This window comes from Trachymyrmex septentrionalis, unplaced genomic scaffold (assembly GCF_001594115.1).
Source record: "Trachymyrmex septentrionalis isolate Tsep2-gDNA-1 unplaced genomic scaffold, Tsep1.0 scaffold20, whole genome shotgun sequence".
Taxonomy (NCBI): Eukaryota; Metazoa; Arthropoda; class Insecta; order Hymenoptera; family Formicidae; genus Trachymyrmex; species Trachymyrmex septentrionalis.
The window spans coordinates 5439739-5458886 of record NW_017305180.1 but is presented as its reverse complement, the minus strand read 5'-3'; the positions used below and the strand labels follow the sequence as shown (position 1 = coordinate 5458886).

At 29.2% G+C, this 19148-nt stretch overlaps 3 protein-coding genes across 5 annotated transcripts; 2 read left to right on the top strand and 1 right to left on the bottom strand.

The window, feature by feature from the left end:
• The first annotated feature begins 818 nt into the window (after positions 1–818).
• On the top strand, positions 819–3789 carry LOC108747835 (WD repeat domain phosphoinositide-interacting protein 4-like). 3 transcript variants are annotated; one of them, XM_018485677.1, is made up of 7 exons: positions 819–909; positions 1026–1232; positions 1594–1861; positions 1953–2193; positions 2500–2648; positions 2748–2849; positions 3203–3789. In XM_018485677.1, exons 2-7 carry the CDS (start codon positions 1187–1189, stop codon positions 3471–3473), a joined length of 1077 nt encoding a protein of 358 aa, XP_018341179.1. In that variant the 5' UTR covers positions 819–909; positions 1026–1186; the 3' UTR covers positions 3474–3789. The 3 variants fall into 3 exon arrangements, with proteins under 3 accessions (XP_018341179.1, XP_018341180.1, XP_018341178.1); XM_018485678.1 differs by lacking the exon at positions 819–909 and having other exon boundaries at positions 950–1232; positions 3203–3321; positions 3401–3789; XM_018485676.1 differs by lacking the exon at positions 819–909 and having other exon boundaries at positions 950–1232.
• A 5-nt stretch (positions 3790–3794) lies between these two features.
• Positions 3795–18839, bottom strand: LOC108747836 (putative helicase MOV-10). Its single transcript, XM_018485679.1, has 13 exons — positions 18723–18839; positions 18393–18472; positions 17388–17846; positions 16820–16984; positions 16580–16736; positions 16366–16502; positions 16013–16135; positions 14712–14923; positions 14317–14596; positions 10255–10549; positions 9509–9665; positions 4050–4175; positions 3795–3968 (listed from the first exon to the last, which is right to left on the bottom strand). Exons 2-13 carry the CDS (start codon positions 18422–18424, stop codon positions 3928–3930), a joined length of 2184 nt encoding a protein of 727 aa, XP_018341181.1. The 5' UTR covers positions 18425–18472; positions 18723–18839; the 3' UTR covers positions 3795–3927.
• LOC108747834 (phosphatidylinositol glycan anchor biosynthesis class U protein) lies at positions 6084–8502 on the top strand. The gene is made up of 4 exons (XM_018485675.1): positions 6084–6502; positions 7161–7363; positions 7450–8137; positions 8211–8502. The coding sequence occupies exons 1-4, from the start codon at positions 6373–6375 to the stop codon at positions 8462–8464; spliced, it is 1275 nt and encodes a 424-aa protein (XP_018341177.1). The 5' UTR covers positions 6084–6372; the 3' UTR covers positions 8465–8502.
• Positions 18840–19148: the final 309 nt, after the last annotated feature.

The following is a 19148-nucleotide window of genomic DNA, read 5'->3' as shown; positions in this document are numbered from 1 at the left end:
TCATAGGACGGCGGCTTGAGTGAGATAGCACATCTCTTTGTCCCCCCCTCTCTCTCTCTCTCTTTCTCTCTCCCCTCTTTTGCTTGAAGTAATTTAAAAGAAAAATATTTCTCGAACTTTTCAGACTCAAGCCCCAGACACAATGCGAAGGAATATCGATAGTGATAGAAATAATACGATTTCAACCTATCAAAAATCAGATACACTGGATTATTTTCTGAAAAATAGAGATGACAGAGAAATCACCAGCGTCAGGGCTGTGTAGTTCAGTCACAGTATATACTGTGGTTCAGTGGTAGAAAGTCTACCACTCAGAAGAAAGACCAAGGTCGGTATTTATAGTCGAGTCTTATTTCAAGATCGTCTTCTGATTGGTTCGTGACTTCTTAAGACCGTACTTAAGACGGTTTTGAATATAAGATCTGACTATAAATACTGGTCCAAGTCTGGGATCGAGATGAGCAGCGTCCTAATATATTTCTCTGTTGTCGTCAATTGTTTATAATACAGCCAAGTGGGTTGAAAAAACAATTATACAAAATTTTTAGTAATTTTATCGTAAGATGTAAAAATGTATTAAAAAACAATATTCTTTTTACTTATATTTTTTTGTACGTACAAATCGGCTCCTTTTTTTACATCTTTTCTTTTTCTACGTCTTTTTTTACATATGTACATAAATTATTATAGAGAAATATTATTTAATCATATTTACATAGATTAAACATTAATAATAATAAAATTTAAATAAATTCTATTATAAGTATTATTTTTACGAAAATACATTTCAAACAACTGGCGCGAATAGAAGAAAAATGTCGAATCAATCACATTCGACTTTTACGAGAGGAATTGGACATTTTGCTGAAAAGTAGAGGAGATGATGTTGGTATCAACTATATCTCATCGGTAATCTCGGTTCTCTTTCTGTACATATTCGTATGCTCGCTGGTGTGAGAAGGCACTTGTTGACTGTAAATAATAATACTCGTATAAGAGATTCTAATAAATAGAATTTTGAATAGAATTATTCACAGCATGCAGATTGATCGTGTATCATGGACTCGAAATTTGAATTGTCGCTAAAAAGTCATTTTCCCTGAAGAAAAAGAGAGGAATCCTTTCCAAAAGACGGCTGCTTCTATTATCATCGTCGACTCTTTGTTGATCAACTACGAGAGTCACGATGGCTGCGAGGGGCATTCATAGCCTGAGATTCAATCAGGATCAAGGTAAACTTTAATTTGCAATTTGAACCGCAAAATACATTCTTTTTTTCATTGGCATTGAGTCTTTTTTTTGGAGTTACTCTCATCAATTGGTAGAATTTGTGTATTTTTTTATTTTCTTATAAGATTATATGACGTCTAAAAATAATCTTTTTTATGTTATTCTTGTAGTTTAAATTTATTTTTAAATCTATATTTTTTGTTCCAACTTTTTTGTATAATTGAATATGATTCCTATATTGTTTCCTTTTGATTAGGTAAATATACTTTTACTTTGCTCTTATCCTTTCTAAAGCTCCTTATTTCCATTTCTTTCTAATTATCATATTTATGACATTGAGCATTGAAACAATCTCTTTTCCAGGTTGTTTTACGTGTTGCATGGAATCTGGACTGAGAATTTATAATGTCGACCCATTGGTTGAAAAGGCACATTTCGATAATGATTTAATGGGAAGCATCTCCATGGCTGAGATGCTCTGGAGAACAAACGTGATTGCTGTGGTAGGTGGTGGGAATCGTGCTAAATTTGCTGATAATACTGTTTTGATTTATGACGATCTATTGAAGAAGTTTGTCATGGAAGTCACCTTTACCAGTATCATCAAAGCAGTCAGATTGCGAAGGGACAAGTATGGAATTTTCTTTTATTCTCTCATTGCAAATTTTTGTACATTAGGCATCTGCCTAATATCTCTATAGAAAGATATTCTTATGTCGTAGAATGATAGTGGCACTACAGCGAGAGATACACGTCTTTTCGTTTCCCACGCCTGTTCGAAGATTGTTGACGCTTGAAACTAGAGACAATCCAACGGGCTTGGTGGAAATAGCGACATTCGCGACAGCACAAAGGCAATTGCTAGCTTTTCCTGGCCACAAACTCGGTAGTGTACAATTGGTGGATCTTGGAGCTACCGAGGCTGGTAGTTCCAGTGCACCTGTTACTCTTTCAGCACATCAGGTATTTCTTCTTGCTACTTGGATTTTTCTCTTTCAACGTGATAAAAATTTATATGGCTCAATTACTCTAGAATTTATTTTTAATTTTTATTTATATTACAGTATTTTTTCAGTATTTCTTTTTTAAAATTCTTTATTTTTTTATATAGATGACAGGATTAAAATTTAGATTTTTTGCTCGATAAGCAATTGTTGAAGTATTAAGCTATCCAAGATCCTTAATTGATGCTTTAATGGTTAATAAAGCGAACAATGTTTTATTGTTCTATTTATTATCGTATCCATATATGTGTTGCAATAACAATAGGGTGCACTGGCATGTCTGGCAGTTAATGGAAATGGGACCATGATCGCAACTGCATCTGTTCAGGGGACTTTAATCAGAGTGTGGGATTCTGTACGCAGGAATTTATTGGTTGAATTAAGACGCGGTGCTGATCCTGCTACTCTCTATTGGTTAGTATACAAGATTAATATCTAACGTTATAACACTCTACCATAGTGCAAATAATATTTTTCAGTTTTTTAATATTTCTTAATTTTTTTTTCTTTTAGCATAACATTCAGCAGAGATTCGGAATTCTTATGTGTTTCGAGCGATAAAGGAACAGTTCATATATTTGCCCTAAAAAATACCAGTTTGAATCGACGATCCACGTATGTAGATTATATCGTTTTTAAAATAAAGACTACGTTCAGTAAAAAAAGCTTTGCAACTATTTCAAGACTGTTCTTTAATATGATTAGTTCATATATTTAGATCCATGAGGAATTAAATGCAATCACATTAAAAAATCCTTAAGCCATGATCAAACTAGAGATTGAGATTGAATTGAAATTTAATCAGAAGAAAGAGAAAATCAATCTCAAATTTAGTGAACTTTGCTTTGATTGGTTAGATTCCAAACTAATCTCAATATCTAGTTTATTCGTAGCTTTACAATAGTTGTAATGCTACTTTTTAGTTTAATGCAGCCAAAGAACTTCATATATTGTTATTTCATTTTTAGCTTTTCAAATATGGGATTCTTGGGCAATTACGTCGAGAGTCAGTGGGCATTGGCTACCTTCACAGTACCTCCAGAATGCGCTTGCGTTTGTGCGTTTGGTACACACAATTCTGTGATAGGTATTGTATTTATTTTACGAAAAAATTTGCTGATGCACTCTGTTTCTTCTTTTATACTTTCATTTTTTTGTAATTTCAGCTGTATGTATGGATGGAACGTTTCACAAATATGTCTTCACTGCAGAAGGCAATTGCAATCGACAAGCGTTTGATGTCTTCCTCGACGTGTGTGATGACGAAGATTTTTAATATGAGGCCCATTACGTATGCATGTGTATATAGTTACAAGACTATATACTTGCAACGAAATTTCTAGTCGATTTACGAGCGAAATTTCTTGTATGTGATATAATTGTACAGGTAATCGAATCGCCGATTACGTAGAAAGCACATAAGTTATGGAAAAGTCAGTGTTCCATGGAGTCTTCGAGTACAATCTTTTTTATGGCTTATGTGCTTTCCATAATTATACAGTTTTAATAAATATGAACAGACATTTATATTATATATTTTGTATAGCAAACAATCTATTTAATTTTATATCTATATTACCTATCCTTTATAGAATTTTTGGGAATATAGAAAGAAACTGCATAACATTATAACATGTAATTAACATATCCAATAATTTTACAGGAACTTCCAACAAATTTTTATAAGTTTAAGTTATGAAGATCTATCTGAGAAGGCTCGTTCTTGAATTCTTTCTGAAAAAAAGTTTATCGAGATAATAATTAACTATACAGACCGTTTGATTGTTTATTAATAGTCTGAAGACAGATATGTACTGTAAGGTTCAGGATTCAGCATGGGTCGTATCATGGTAGCATAACAGCATAAACCAAAAAATCCAACGAAACCTCCTACAAATACACCATACCTCCATCCTTTCAATCGCATAACTCCCAACAGATCTATGAGTAAAAAAATTAAATACATTAAAATACATGAGTTAATTTAAAGCAGATGAACTTTAATTATTAGAAACATCATGCGCTATATTTCAAGATTATGTTTACATGGAATTTTTACATATTATTTAAGTTAAGTTTACACAAATTTCTTTATGCAAACAGTATAAGAAATGTAAAATATATAAATATTATTATAAATTAGATAACAATACAGAAAAAAGTAATTATGTTTTATGATTGTTAATATGTCTGATAAATAAAAATATATAATCGAGATGAAAGTTTCAGAGTGCAATGTAACGAAAAAACAGGCATAGATTGTTTATGATACGTAAAACATAATTTACATTGTATACACACAGACGTAGATTATTATTTATATTTTAATGTAAAATGCACATTCTTGATTCAAATATATTTGACTTGTTTCAATAATATATTCTCGAACACAGAAGCACACCGAGATTTAATTGTAATAACGTCATTAAAACATCGCATCGAGTCTTACGACGAAAATTATTTTGTATTTAATTGATTATTAAATAATCTCTGATTTTGGTTTCGATTTCTATTTATAAAATTATCATTAGTGTCCTATACTCGTTTCCGAGGTTATGGTTCGTGTAGTGCCCAATTATGCCGATAGATGGCGAAAACTTGTAACTTCGTGTTTCTCGTTAGTGCACGCGAATGTAGTACTTAGTATATAAGTATTATTGTAAGAGCCTCTTACCGTACTTGCTTCGGCAGTACATATACTAAAATTGGAACGATACAGAGAAGATTAGCATGGCCCCTGCGCAAGGATGACACGCAAAATCGTGAAGCGTTCCACATTTTTTGCAGTTTTAAACACTATTATTTATTTATTTTAGTACTAATGAAATTGCATGATAATTTATTTGATAAGTTAAATGTCCTAATAATTGAACTGACAAGCGACAATTAATTTTATGATTATTCAATTAATCAAATATTTCATATCAATTGCTAATGGATATTATAAAAAAATCAATATTTATTAGGGTTTTATTTAAATGCATTAGTGTATGTATGTACATATATATCTACATGAAACTTATTTGTGTTATCGGTGTTAAAAAATATTGACATATAAATTTAGAAAAGGATTATCTATAATAATTTTCTTTAAAAAAATTATAAGAAATTTATAGATTGTGGAATATTATATTAATAAAATTGACTTAAAAAAACTATCAATATGCATCAATAAATGTGAAAAAATATATATACAATTATTAGAACGCTTTTTACACAAAAAATTTCAAAGTTTTTTATACAGTAACGCTTTAGTTTTTTGTTAAATTTCTAGGAGTAATATTTAGCAAATTTATTTATAAAAATTGATTAATTTTAAGATAAAACGACAATAATATAATTCAGTTACCGATATTGCGTAGCTATTGCATCTCATATACATATGTAGTTCCATAATTTATTATTAAATTTATTCAATTGACAAGATCAAATTCATATGATTCCTATCAATCTCGATGGAAATATACTTGTAAGTAGTATTTAACGACAATAGAGTGACAATTGACAACAAGTGTTAAAGTATTTCGTATCTGAAGTGAATAAATTAAATTTCCATAAAAATCGCGGCAATTCTTTTAGCGTAATCATGAATAAATGCAAAGTTTTATTGACCGCATTTCAGACAGATATAATATGTTTATTTTGCAACTGGAAATTTTTTGTTCGTGCTGAATTAGATTAATACTTTTAAATCTGGAAGAAAATACTTTCTATTTCAATCACAGTAAAGAAAACTTCCAACTGTTGTAAAATAAACATTCTGCTGAACGTTAATGTGTATGTATGTACAAGTACACATGTCGAGAATACTTTCGCGATTCGGGAGTGTCATATCACCGATATGTGAACACCAGTGAACGTGTAGATGGCGGCGTCTTTGATCTCTTCACATTTACAGCATGATCTCTATGCGATAATTGAAGTAGATTTTTCTTATATAATCTGTAAAGTAGATGCGTAAGCGTATTATACGGATTAAGTGACGACTGAGTCGGGAAAGATCCGCAGGAGCGTCAATTTATCAATAACGGTCACTCTCGTTGGTGAATATCCTGGACGCCGGTGTCACGAGAGGTTACGTCCGTGAGCGGGACAAATGAATCGATTGTGGTAGTGGGAACAGAAAGATAAAGGGATCATGTCGAGAAAGTGGTTGTCGAATTTCGCGCTGGCCGGTACTATCAGGCTGCTGATAATGTACTCCACGTACCAGAGGATCATCGGTAACCGTGTCGAGGTGTCGACCGCCTTAAACTCCTGGAAGAAAGGTTAGAGTCGAATCCTGCTTCGGTACACCCTCCAATCTGTCCAAAGGAGCACACAATTTTGTTTGCAATTATGTTCGTTTGCTTTTTTATTTTAAATTATTAAAAATATTAACACCCTAGAACTGTCTATTCTCTACCATTGAACTCTTTGGAACTGACGTGTCTATTGGATCCACTAGGTATATAATGATCGTTTGGATAACGAATATTCTGATGAGTAAAAATAATTCAACTTTCTCTGTGAAGTAATGTTAATAGATAATAAAAATATTTAAATATATAAAAGTACATAAAAATAATAAAATAATAAAAACACATTATATTTGAATTTATTATTCTACTAGTTTTTAATTCTTGTATCTACTATTGAAGTAATTACAATTTTATACAAAAATGTCAATTCAATTTTCTTTACATTATATTTGCAAGTTTGAATTATTGTTATTAAAATAATTTTTCAATAAATTCTTTTTTATACAAGTTATGTCATTTGTTTTTGATTCTTTGAAATCAATTAGTATCTTTTAGTCAACATAAATTAAATGGGTCTCACAGTGACAATAATTGTATCATAGATTTTGAGGATTAAATATTGTTTTGATTAATTAGGAACAGATTGGTTTTATAATCATGAAATTTAATGTTTTTGAATTTTCAGTAATCGAAGGAGTTTACCTATATAAGTTTGGTATAGACCCATACGAGGGAGATCTATTTCACGAGACTCCAATTGGCTTATTTGTGTTCACTCTGATGCAGGAGTACTTACCTCAATGGGCATTATTTCTACTATTTGTTGTCGTTGACTTAACGACTGCCCTGTGCCTCGCTCATGCAGCAAAACATTACGCATTTGAATTGGTCAGTACAATATTGGAATTTAAATTTGTCTAGTTTAAAATCTTCTTGATAAAAATGCATGGTACTTATTTCAACTTAAATTACAGACAACGAAAAAGAAAGAGGAAAAAGATGAGAATAAGGAGCTTAGTAAAGATATTTCTAACACGTCTGCTCTATATGTTTCTGCAGCGTATCTATTTAATCCGTATATAATACTAAACTGCATTGGCCTAACAACTACGGTTTTTACCAATCTACTCTGCTCGATCGCGCTGGTGTCAATGACGAGACGCTCTGTGCTTTGGAGTTGCGCATCGATAGCGTTATTAACGTTGCAAGGACTCTATCCCATATCACTTATGGTACCGGCAACTATTTATGTCGCCACTACGGCAAAGAACAGAAAAATCACTATTGTTACGATGCTAATTGTATTTACGAGCATCCTGGCAATCCTATTTGCCGTTTCTTACTGTATCATGGGAAGCTGGTCTTTCTTGTGGAGTACCATTGGTTTTATTCTAACTGTTCCGGACTTACGTCCAAATATCGGACTGTATTGGTACTTCTTCACAGAAATGTTCGAGCATTTCAGATGGCTTTTCATCGCGTCTTTTCAGATAAACGTCAGTTTATTGTACATAGTCCCTCTAGCGCTACGGTTGCGACGCGATCCAATGTTATTGGCATTTTCCTACCTAGCGATAGCTGCCATATTCAAATCTTATCCATGCATCGGAGACGTCGGCTTCTATATATCTCTACTGCCGATGTGGAAACACTTGTTCCAACGTGAGTTTAATTCGCGATATTTTTATTATTGAGAACGGTGCGAATTATTCTAATACGTCATGTTTTTTTTTAGATATGCAACAAGGATTTATTGTAGGTTGTTTTTTACTGTTTTGCACAGTCTTTGCCCCAACTGTGTGGCATCAATGGATCTATTCCAGATCAGCGAACGCCAATTTTTACTTTGGAGTAACACTGGCGTTTGCCATAGCACAAATCTTCCTTCTGACGGACATCTTATTCGCCAGCGTAAAATACGAATTCGCAGTTCAGCACGGTATTGATAAGAAAATTAACGGAAATGAGGCTAAGCTGCTACTCGAATAAAATAGGCTTTTTTTAGAGCGAAATGTACAATACCCAGCCGATGAACAGTGACAAGTGATACATGTCTTTGAATCATTGCCATGTGAAAAAAATAAATAGTTTTTTACAAAAAAAGTTTGTCTTTATTTTAATTGATTGACATTAAAGATATATGGTTTATTTTTGGTTTAAAACACTTATAATATCACAGTACAAACTTTCTTTTAAAACTAGCTTACCACTAAAATACATAGTAAAACAATTTAATAATTTACTATAAACTATAAACATGTTCATGATTAAAAAGATTAAGAATTTTTTACACAATTCATTTTCAGATTACATAATCGATATATAAAAAAATCATGTATAAAACTCATTATTATGATATAATAATTATTATACATTAATTACATTCCTATAGTTGTACTTGTAAAAATATTTTATGATATGAGCATACTTACAATGCTTCCGAAAATATTTATTTTAAAGAAAATATTTCACTTAAATGTATGACTATGATCCACATTAATGCTACAAGTGCTTGGAAGCATTGGTAATGCTAAATAGACGTATCTAATATAATATAAATTACTAGACTAATCTAATATAATATAATTGATTTATAAAACAATTATTATACCGGAGGCATATTAAGTCATATTTAATTGTTTTAAAACTTCATAATACTGATGTTCAACACTTTAAATTATTTGAAGACAATGGTGGAACTATCTCGAACTTCCTTTTTTGGTAACTTAAAGTCTTTATTCTTAATAATTAATTAAGAATAATGCAACAATTAAAAACAATGATATTTCAAATAGTTAAATGTACAATATACATTTTGCATTCGAAATGTGCAATCAATGCCCATTAAAAATATCAGTCGTTATTTTTAATCCGTTACAGTCAAGCTTTCCATTTTAGATACAAGTACATCGAATAATGCTTCCGTTTTTCTTTTTTCTTTCTCCTTGGTAACAGTTAAGTTTGTTGTATTTGATATACCGCTATCATTACATGAATAAATTTGAAGATTGCCCATTAATTTTGCTAGTTCACAGTTTGTTTTTAATGGCAACCGTTTAAACGGAATATATCCGTTGTGCTCTTTACAATAGTTCCACAATAGTTTCCAATGTTCGCTTTTGCATAGTACATTTGGATTTCCTATTATTATAGTAAGCGCTTTTGCACGTGTTAAAGCAACATTAAATCTCTGCAACAAATAAAAAATATAATTTTTTATTATATATATGTGTATAGACAATATATGTAGAACAAATAAAATTATATTATGTATAATTTTATAAAATTTAGGATGATGTATGGCTTTATGTGAGCCAACAATTGACTTATTATTGACTGATCCCAAATCTGATCTTGACTCTCATTTATGTATAGTTTCGAAAAGTTGATTAAATTATTAGCATAGGAAAATGAAGTGAGTCGTAATCTCATTAAAATAGAAACTCATATATCATCTACAAATAATTAATATATTAAACTTCTCTTCTATTTTATATGTAAAATTGGTTTATATAAATATATTAGCATATGCACAACAAATGACCATAAAATAAAATTAATTAATTGTTGGGATGGTCGTGTGGCTCCGTGTGAGAGCGACGGATTTGTAACTGACAAGTCGCGAGTTCAAATCTCGCATCCCATATATACGGAAAAATTCATAATCCATACTAATTTACAAAAATTCATAACTATTACTACTATAACATACTATTTACATATTTGATATTACATATTTGATATCACATATTTGATAGTACATGAAATCAATAACATACCTTTGGATTGGACAAGAAACCAATGTGCTCTTCGCTATTGTGTTTGAAGAGCCTTGATCGTACCGTCGATAATATTATAACATTTCGTTCTTGTCCTTGAAATGTTTCAACTGTTCCCACAGTTATATCTTTATAATTTACAGCTGCCAAGTGATATTTAATGAGCAGCTGTTGTCGTGCAAAAGGCGTTATGATCCCAATATCTTTTTGTGTTATTGCATGTCCCTTAAATTTGGAATTCATCAGTATATCTATGTATACTAATACTGACAGTACTTCGGCTGTATTATAGACACTGCAAATATATTATGTTTATGTTTATATCAAGTAAAAATAAAGGTATATAAGTATAAAGGTTGCGGAAGAGTTGTGGAACTTTGATAGTAAATAATAAGTATATAAAAAAGTTTGCAAGTCGGAAATTCACTTGGGGAAGAGAAAAGATCAGAGTTCGATCAAATAATTTTTACTAATTTTACGCTGATCAACCCTCAAAATCTCGAAATTTTAAGTAAAATTGTATATTAAAAAAAATCTCTTTCTGTAATTAGTACAACTAATTTGTTCGAATTTACATCCGAAGAATTTGTTCAAAGAATTTTTTAGTATACAATTTTATTAAAAATTTCGAAACTATGAGGCTCGATTGGGGTAGTAAAAGTTATCTGATCGAACTGATCTTTTATACATGTTAGTATTAAGATTCCACAATTTTTCCGCAACCTCCCTATTTCAAATTCATATTTTTGATTTTTTCGATAACTCTATTTAAAATTTCTCAGATGAAATAAGGTAACTGTTTATATTACTATGTCTATCTCTGTTAGTGTGCCTTTGTATTTAAATAAGCCATAAAGAAAATTAGCACAAATAATAAAATATATTTCTTTTTATTAAATTAAATTATTAATGAAAATATATAATGAGATTCGAAAGAATCTATTAATGAAAAATGTAAAAAAATCCATCAGAGTCTACATCAGCTATTCGGATGCACAAAAATTCTTTATTTTTCGTGTGAACAAAACAAATAAAATATACGTTTCAATCCTTCAATTCGGGTCCTTATCAATATAAAATATAAATTGAAATTACACAATTAACGTAAATTCCAAGTTGATGATTCACGACAAATTCGTTCTTCTTTATTCAAGTGCCAAATTAGCTATGTAATGAATAGCTCAATGAGTATCAAAATGATTACATTATACAATAATAATATAAAACTTACATAAAGAAAAACCGAAGTCATATGCATTGTGTCACTACGCAGAATCACATCGCTCATCAAATTGTCAGATTTGCTGTGTGTCATTCAAAAGAAACACGAAACGAAAATTAGAGAATTATTAAAATTATTTGTCTGAATTTTCTAATAACAGAATACAGAATCAGTCATCAGCATGATTTTGATTGGGAAAATGTCAAGATGTTAAACGAAGAAAAAGTACTTAATAAAAGATTGATTTCGGAAGCGATTCATATAAAGCAACAGAATTTAAATTTACAGAATGGTACGTATTCTTTGGACCCCTACATATGAATTTGTTTACTGAATTATGACATTGATATTACCCTTTTTTTGTTCTTAGTTTTATTTTTATTTCAATAACTACTTGACTTTATTATTCTGACTCTCATTGTATCTCTGACTGTCGACACCACAAATCCTTTTCGTGAAGCCGCGAGAAAACGCTTACACATGTCAGTGGATATAATAGAAAATTCAGAGAAATGATTTTAATAATTCTCTAATTTCCGTTTCGTGTTTCTTTTGAATGACTACACAGCAAATCTGACAATTTGATGAGCGATGTGATTCTACGTACTGGCACAATGCATATGATGCATTCGATTTTTCTTTATGTAAGTTTTATACTATTATTGTAATGTAATAATTTTGATATTCATTGGATTATTCATACATAGCTAATTTGGCATTTGAATAAAGAAGAATGAACTAATTTGTCGGGAATCATCAACTTGGAATTTGCGTTAATTATGTAATTTCAATTTATAATAATAAATAACGGACAAAGTAAGAGTCAACCACTTTTCTTTGAAATTAACAAAAATTATATATATTATAATTAACAGAGGTAAAATTACATAACGCCAAAAATTAGAATCGAAATTACGAAAATGAATACAAATTACAAGTTTTGGCTACCGGATTGAGCCCTTTTCAGATATTAACATAACGGAAAAATCGCAGAATAAAATCAATTATCGCAAATGATCGCATATTCAGAATATTCACAGTTCGAGTGAGTCTTGATCTCGAATTCAACATAATTTCCGTACGGTTGTGAACCGTCAAATGTATTAAAAATATCTTGGTAAAGTTCTAGTTGATAAAAGAGATAAATTAAAAAACAAAAAAAAACCGTACCACAAAAAATCTACGCAAGAATAAAATAAAATACTGGAAATCTAATAAAAATAATAAAATTATGTAATAAAAACTCACCAGAATTCATGTGTAAGAAATTTAAATTAGCGTGTCCAAAAAGAAATAAAAAAACTTTTGAAAAATATACAGCAAGAAGGAGCGCAGATGTGTAAGACAGACATTACGTGTCTTATTATGTACGTTCAGTAGTGCGGATCAACACAGACTGAGAGAGGAAACGGACTGTTAGTAACAGAAAGTCAAACTTTATTTATGATGGGAATATAAGCCTTGTGGAGGCCATCGGTGTCTGTTTGTAAATTGAGACCATTGTTTTGCTTTCTGATATTAAGCATCTCTGAAACCAAACGTCTCCGATAGCAGGGCTCTTCATCTCTTTTATCAACTAGAACTTTACCAAGATATTTTTAATACATTTGACGGTTCAACCGTACGGAAATTATGTTGAATTCGAGATCAAGACTCACCTGAACTGTGAATATTCTGAATATGCGATCATTTGTGATAATTGATTTTACTCTGCGATTTTTCCGTTATGTTAATGTCTGAAGAGGGCTCAATCCGGTAGCCGAAACTTGTAACTTGTATTCATTTTCGTAATTTCGATTCTAATTTTTGACGTTATGTAATTTTACTTCTGTTAATTATAATATATATAATTTTTGTTAATTTCAAAGAAAAGTGGTTGACTCTTACTTTGCCCGTTACTTATTATTATTTGTTTTTTGTATAGAAAGAGTTTGATTTGTTATTTATTTCAATTTATATTTTATATTGATAAAAATCCGAATTGAAGGGTTGAAACGTATATTTGTTTTATTACATTCACACGAAAAATAAAGAATTTTTGTGCATCCGAATAGCTGATGTAGACTCTGATAGGCTTTTTTACATTTTTCACTGATAAATTATTAACGCATACGATACCAAAGATAATATTCAATTTTTTGATTATTAAAATATAGCAAACATTTTTCGAAAGATATATATTTAAAGGAATTTATATAAATCGAATAGTATTACAAGATTTTAAGCTGATTCCTATTAGTGTACCCTGTATTAGAGCGTTGTGTTACGAATATACATTGAAATTGTAAGTATAATAAAAAAAATGATTTATGCAATATTAACTTAAATTAGCGTACATCTATTATCTATTTTAATAATTATATATTAAAATGAGTCAAATATAAATACAAATGGATACATTAATAGGGCCATCGCTCTTTGGAGGGACACACTAACGGAGGTAAAAATATTGTCTTTATCACAAAAACATTATAAAACATTAACTTTTTTTTAGATTAAAAAATATTTAAAAAAAGAAATAACTGAAGAACCAATATCGATTCAAGTAAACAAAATTCAAACTATAATATTTAATAATTAATTCAATAATGAGAAAATTTTGACTTAAAGGGATATACTAACAGGGACAATTGCCCTAATTACAAAAAATAAAGACTCCTGAGTAGTCTCTGCGGTCGTATTGCATTGTGACGTTATAAATGAAAAATGAAATATTGAAGTTTCTTGCATGCCATTTGTAAATAAAGATTAAGAATTAATCCAATATAGTCGCAATGACTACTCAGAAGCCTTAAATTTTGTTTTAAGACAATTGCAATGATATTTATAAACATACTGACCTTAGAGATTTATCATATCTTTGTTCTGTGCCTAATACTTCTTGAAATATCATGGGAAATTTTTTATTGGGCAACTGCGACCAGTTCAATGCTATTTGCGTGTTAGCTCCTCCACAGGACTTCAATTCGTTATTATAAAATAATTTATTTGATATATACAAAAGATTTTCGTGACTGCGATAATTTTTAATTAATTTTGTTATGTAGTTCGGATTATATTTTCCATCTTGCATTTTATACGGATCACAATCATTCATTAATCTTTCTAACATGGATCTTCCTGTTAGAATAATAATAATAGTAAATGCAATAATAATCATATTAGAATAATAATAATAATAAATGCAATATAGATTACATGACATTGATTTATTACCAATAGGAAAAAAACTTACCGAGCAAACGCTCAATTCTCTTGCAATGAATTACAGGTCCTAATTGATAAGGATCGCCTGCGATAACAATTTGTGTTTGAAATCCAATCCCTTCATCTTCAGCTTGATTTGTTACCGCGAGAGGAATTAACATATCTGGTTCAGTTGCTTGACTTGCTTCGTCAATAATTATGTAAGAAAAATGATTCTTCCGGAAATTTTCATTAATCAATCTGTAATAAACAGTATGAGATATTATACAAGGTGGGGCACCTAAAACAAAACACTGGAACATCTCGAAAATTAAACACGGTAGGGAAAAATGTTTCAGACAAAAGTTGTATGACTCAAAGAGAGACAAATAATAAAATCATTAAAAAAAAAATCGATTTTTCCTTACATGGAAGTGTGGTTAAAAAATCCATTTTTTTTAATGAAAAATGGTATGATTTTTTTACACAATATAATTCCTCTAATTATTCTGCATATGAAAGTATTAAGGTAATGATATAAAAAAACCAATAGTTTACGAGATATGTTATACTTTATTGTGACACATTTTGACATAAAATGTTAAATAACTCGTAAACTATTAATTTTTTTATAATCGTACCTTAATACTTTTATGAACAGAATAATGAGATGAATCAATTGGTGAAAAAAAAACACAAAGTTGTTTACTTTTAAAAATGATCTATTTTGCACATATATTTTTTTAAAGCAAATATGTGTTTTATTAATTCATCTTATTATTCTGTTCATAAAAGTATTAAATATGATTATAAAAAAATTAATAGTTTACGAGTTATTTAACATTTTATATCAATACACGCCAGAATAAAGTATAAAATATCTCGTAAACTGGTTTTTTTGATACACTACCTTAATACTTTTATGTGCAGAATAATTAGAGAATCACCATATTGTGTAAACAAAATTATACCATTCCATTTAAAAAAGTGAAGGTGACTTGAAAAATCGATTTTTTTGAAAAATGATTTCATTATTATTTACCCCCCTTCAAATCATATAACTTTTGTCTAAAATATTTTTCCCATATTTAATTTTCGAGATATTTCGTTGTTTTGTTTTAGGTGCTTATCCTGTATATCTTTAAAAAATTAATTTAATAATATCAATTTAATTATAAAATCTTTACATCTAAATAACACACACACACATTCATATATAAAAATGATTAATTTTATTTAATCATACAAAAATTGCTATGATTATTAAAAATAAAAATTTAGACTAATGCCTAAAATAATACACACATGCACAAAAGATGAAAAAGAATACTGAATATATCAAATGCATACCTTGCGGATGATGATAATGTTGAAATAATAATTTTTTTCAACAGCAGTACATCTTTCGACAAAAAAATTGTAGTGTCTCCAACAAAATTTGCACATGGTCGGATTTCTTTGTCCACAGACGACCTGTTTTTCAATGAACAAAATTCAATTTATATATTTATGTGATTTTTATTATATTTTATAAAATTTGTGTCACAATTAAGCAAAATTGATTAGAAATAAAAAGAATATTTAAAGATATAAATTTTTTTATGTTAATATTATTTATGTTAGAGATCTCTACATAATAATAAAAGAAAAGAAAAAAAAAATTAAGAGAAATCAAGAAACCTATACAAAAATAAAATTTTTACCATTCTCTAGATGGAGCGTACATTCGATATATCAAGTTTATTGGAATATTTTTAATTAATCTTTGGGTGATTTCATCAGCTGCTGCATTAGTTAGTGTGCATACCAATATATTTTTCGTTGGATATTGTCTCACAATCTATTAACCAAAGAATTAAAATGAGAAAAAAAATAAAAAATCATTTTATTAAACGTTAAGTCTAACTAAGAAATTACCTGACATATAGCCTCAACCAATGTCGCAGTCTTTCCAGTACCTGGAGGGCCAAAAATTATATAAGGTGCAGGACGTGCTGTGTTATTTAATATCTTCATCACTGCTTGCTTTTGTTGTTTATTCTCCTTTATATTAGTATTTATCCATTCAATATCACTATACAACATATGTTTACAGTTATGATAACAATATATATATATATAATTTCAAATAATAAAACATTTTATTTTAAAACTTACAATTCTATATCTGTGCAATTTGTCTTCAATTGTGGATATATAATTTCACGCCAATTGCATTCACTTATTAACGTTAATGCATAATGACAGCATCTTAATGGCCGATGTTTGCTTCGAAAATTAATATTAAATCTTTTTTCCTTGTCTCTCAATGTTTCTGCCTGCCTGAATAACAACACAAAAATTAATATATAATATATAAAATTAATTCTATTATAATTATACTACATTATTATAAAGACTAAATATATTTCCAAATGTTAAAACATGCAGACGTTAAATAGTTTTTTAAAGCAGTTGCTTTTTAAGCAAAAAAATAAATTTGATTCTTTGATGTTACCATTTCATATAAAAAATTATGAATAAAAGAATATCATTCATAGAAATAAGTATTCTAAATAAATTCAAGATAACTTGGTAATGCATTGCAATTACGTTGGAGAATAAAAACATAAAAAAAATATATATATAGAAAAAAGAAACAGTAATACTTTATCTCAATAAGTATAGATGAAATATATCAAAGTAGAAAGAATATTAATCCATAATAAAAAAGTACTAAACTTACTTAGAATGTAAGAGCTTTACTGTAACTTCATTTTTTAATATATTTATGATATTAGCTCTAATAGGTTTGCTTTTTTTGTTTGCATCTTCATGAAAAATTGCAGTATCACCTGGTCCAATTAGCTTAGAAAAATCAATATTTAAAGATGCCATGTTGATAGTAAAACTGTTTTCTGAATTACATTTTTCAATTGCATGATTTAACAATGTGCATTTTTGTATTTCAAGATCTAGTTCAAATTGTATTAGATACAAGCACATTTTTAATATTATCAAATAATTCAGCTCTGTTATTCTTTGTACATTCGACAAACTTTCAATGCACCTTATATAATTATTACATCGATCTGAGCAATAACTCTGTCCTAAATATATACTTTTTAATGCATTCTCTAAATCACATGGAAAATTAATTTCTGGTAATAATAGTATATCTGCTACTGCAGGTGCTGTACATATCCTAAAAAAAATTTAATGATACATTAAATAATTTAATGAATTAAAATTATAAGTAAACATTTCTTTTGTATAAAGATATGCAAAACATTAATGTAATATGAAAAATATTATGAACTGCTCACATTATATGTTATATAACATGTTATTTGCTAAAATGGCAATAGCATGTTACTTATAACACCATTATTGTTATCATTACCTTTTTATAATAACAATTTGGTAATGATGTTACAATTTTTCATGATAATAACGATAATGTCAGAATTGGGAATCTTTTTTGAAAAAACTTATTATCATAATTTTTCATTGAAAAGAATAATAAGTTACTTTCAAAGAATGAAACTGTTCCAACTCTAGCACTATTGTTACTATTATGAAAAATTATGAATTACTAAATTATTATTACAAAAAAGTAACAGCATTATAAATAACGTATCATCCTTGATTATATGTTATCACATGTTATATGCAAAAGTTACATTTTTTAATTAATTTAATTAAAATGTATTTTTAATATTATAAATAAATTAATATAAATTTTTCTTACATAAAATTCTCGGACTCATTTTTCTTCTGCATGATGAAAGTATATATATTAATAAAAATTGCTAAATACAAGTATCACACCTAAAAACAATTTTATAAATACAGAAAAAATAAGAATATTAAAATGTTTTCTAATTCTGCACAAATACATAATCAACAATCACAAGAGAATTGCGAATTCATTTATTTTGCAAGCATTTAATGCAAATAACCATAAATTTTATATCAAAATATGAAAAATGTTTCTAAATAAGTAAACTAATGCTCTTTTTATACGACTTTGCTTAATACATATAATGAGTTTTTTTACGTTAATATACAGGATATTTACCGTTTTCATACGAGTTCGTGATAATACGAAAGTCACGTATTACTCCAAAGAATTCTGTAGTTACAAAATGCTGATAACCTACAATATCCGTAATCTTATCCAGTGTGCATCTGTATCCTCTCGATGTTACTTGTAGTATTGAATGAGGGGACTCCCGCTGAGTACAAGGACTGCATTCAATAAGTGTGTTCAGAACAATTCGAACTACAACCCTGGTGGCAGAAGACAAGTGAAACAATTTAAAGTATGCGCTGTAGCCGATTGGACATCGCTCGATGAGCGACGAGCGATATCCAATGAGAGCTTTGCTTTGCGTCATCATGTGAGAGAAAGCAAAGCTTTTATTGGATATCGCACGTCGTTCATCACTCATCGCGTCCAGTGTACAGTAGGCACAAGAAAAATTTCAACCGATTAAAAATTGCT

Coding starts and splice junctions, on each gene's coding strand:
- LOC108747835 (XM_018485677.1), top strand. CDS start 1,187: ATGGCTGCGAGGGGCATTCATAGCCTGAGATTCAATCAGGATCAAG. Junction 1,233..1,593: donor GAGATTCAATCAGGATCAAG/GTAAACTTTAAT, acceptor TCTCTTTTCCAG/GTTGTTTTACGTGTTGCATG. Junction 2,194..2,499: donor TTACTCTTTCAGCACATCAG/GTATTTCTTCTT, acceptor CAATAACAATAG/GGTGCACTGGCATGTCTGGC.
- LOC108747834 (XM_018485675.1), top strand. CDS start 6,373: ATGTCGAGAAAGTGGTTGTCGAATTTCGCGCTGGCCGGTACTATCAGG. Junction 7,364..7,449: donor AACATTACGCATTTGAATTG/GTCAGTACAATA, acceptor CTTAAATTACAG/ACAACGAAAAAGAAAGAGGA. Junction 8,138..8,210: donor GTGGAAACACTTGTTCCAAC/GTGAGTTTAATT, acceptor GTTTTTTTTTAG/ATATGCAACAAGGATTTATT.
- LOC108747836 (XM_018485679.1), bottom strand. CDS start 18,424: ATGCAGAAGAAAAATGAGTCCGAGAATTTTAT. Junction 16,985..17,387: donor GTAAAGCTCTTACATTCTAA/GTAAGTTTAGTA, acceptor GTTGTTATTCAG/GCAGGCAGAAACATTGAGAG. Junction 4,176..9,508: donor GTTGCCATTAAAAACAAACT/GTGAACTAGCAA, acceptor TTTTACTCATAG/ATCTGTTGGGAGTTATGCGA.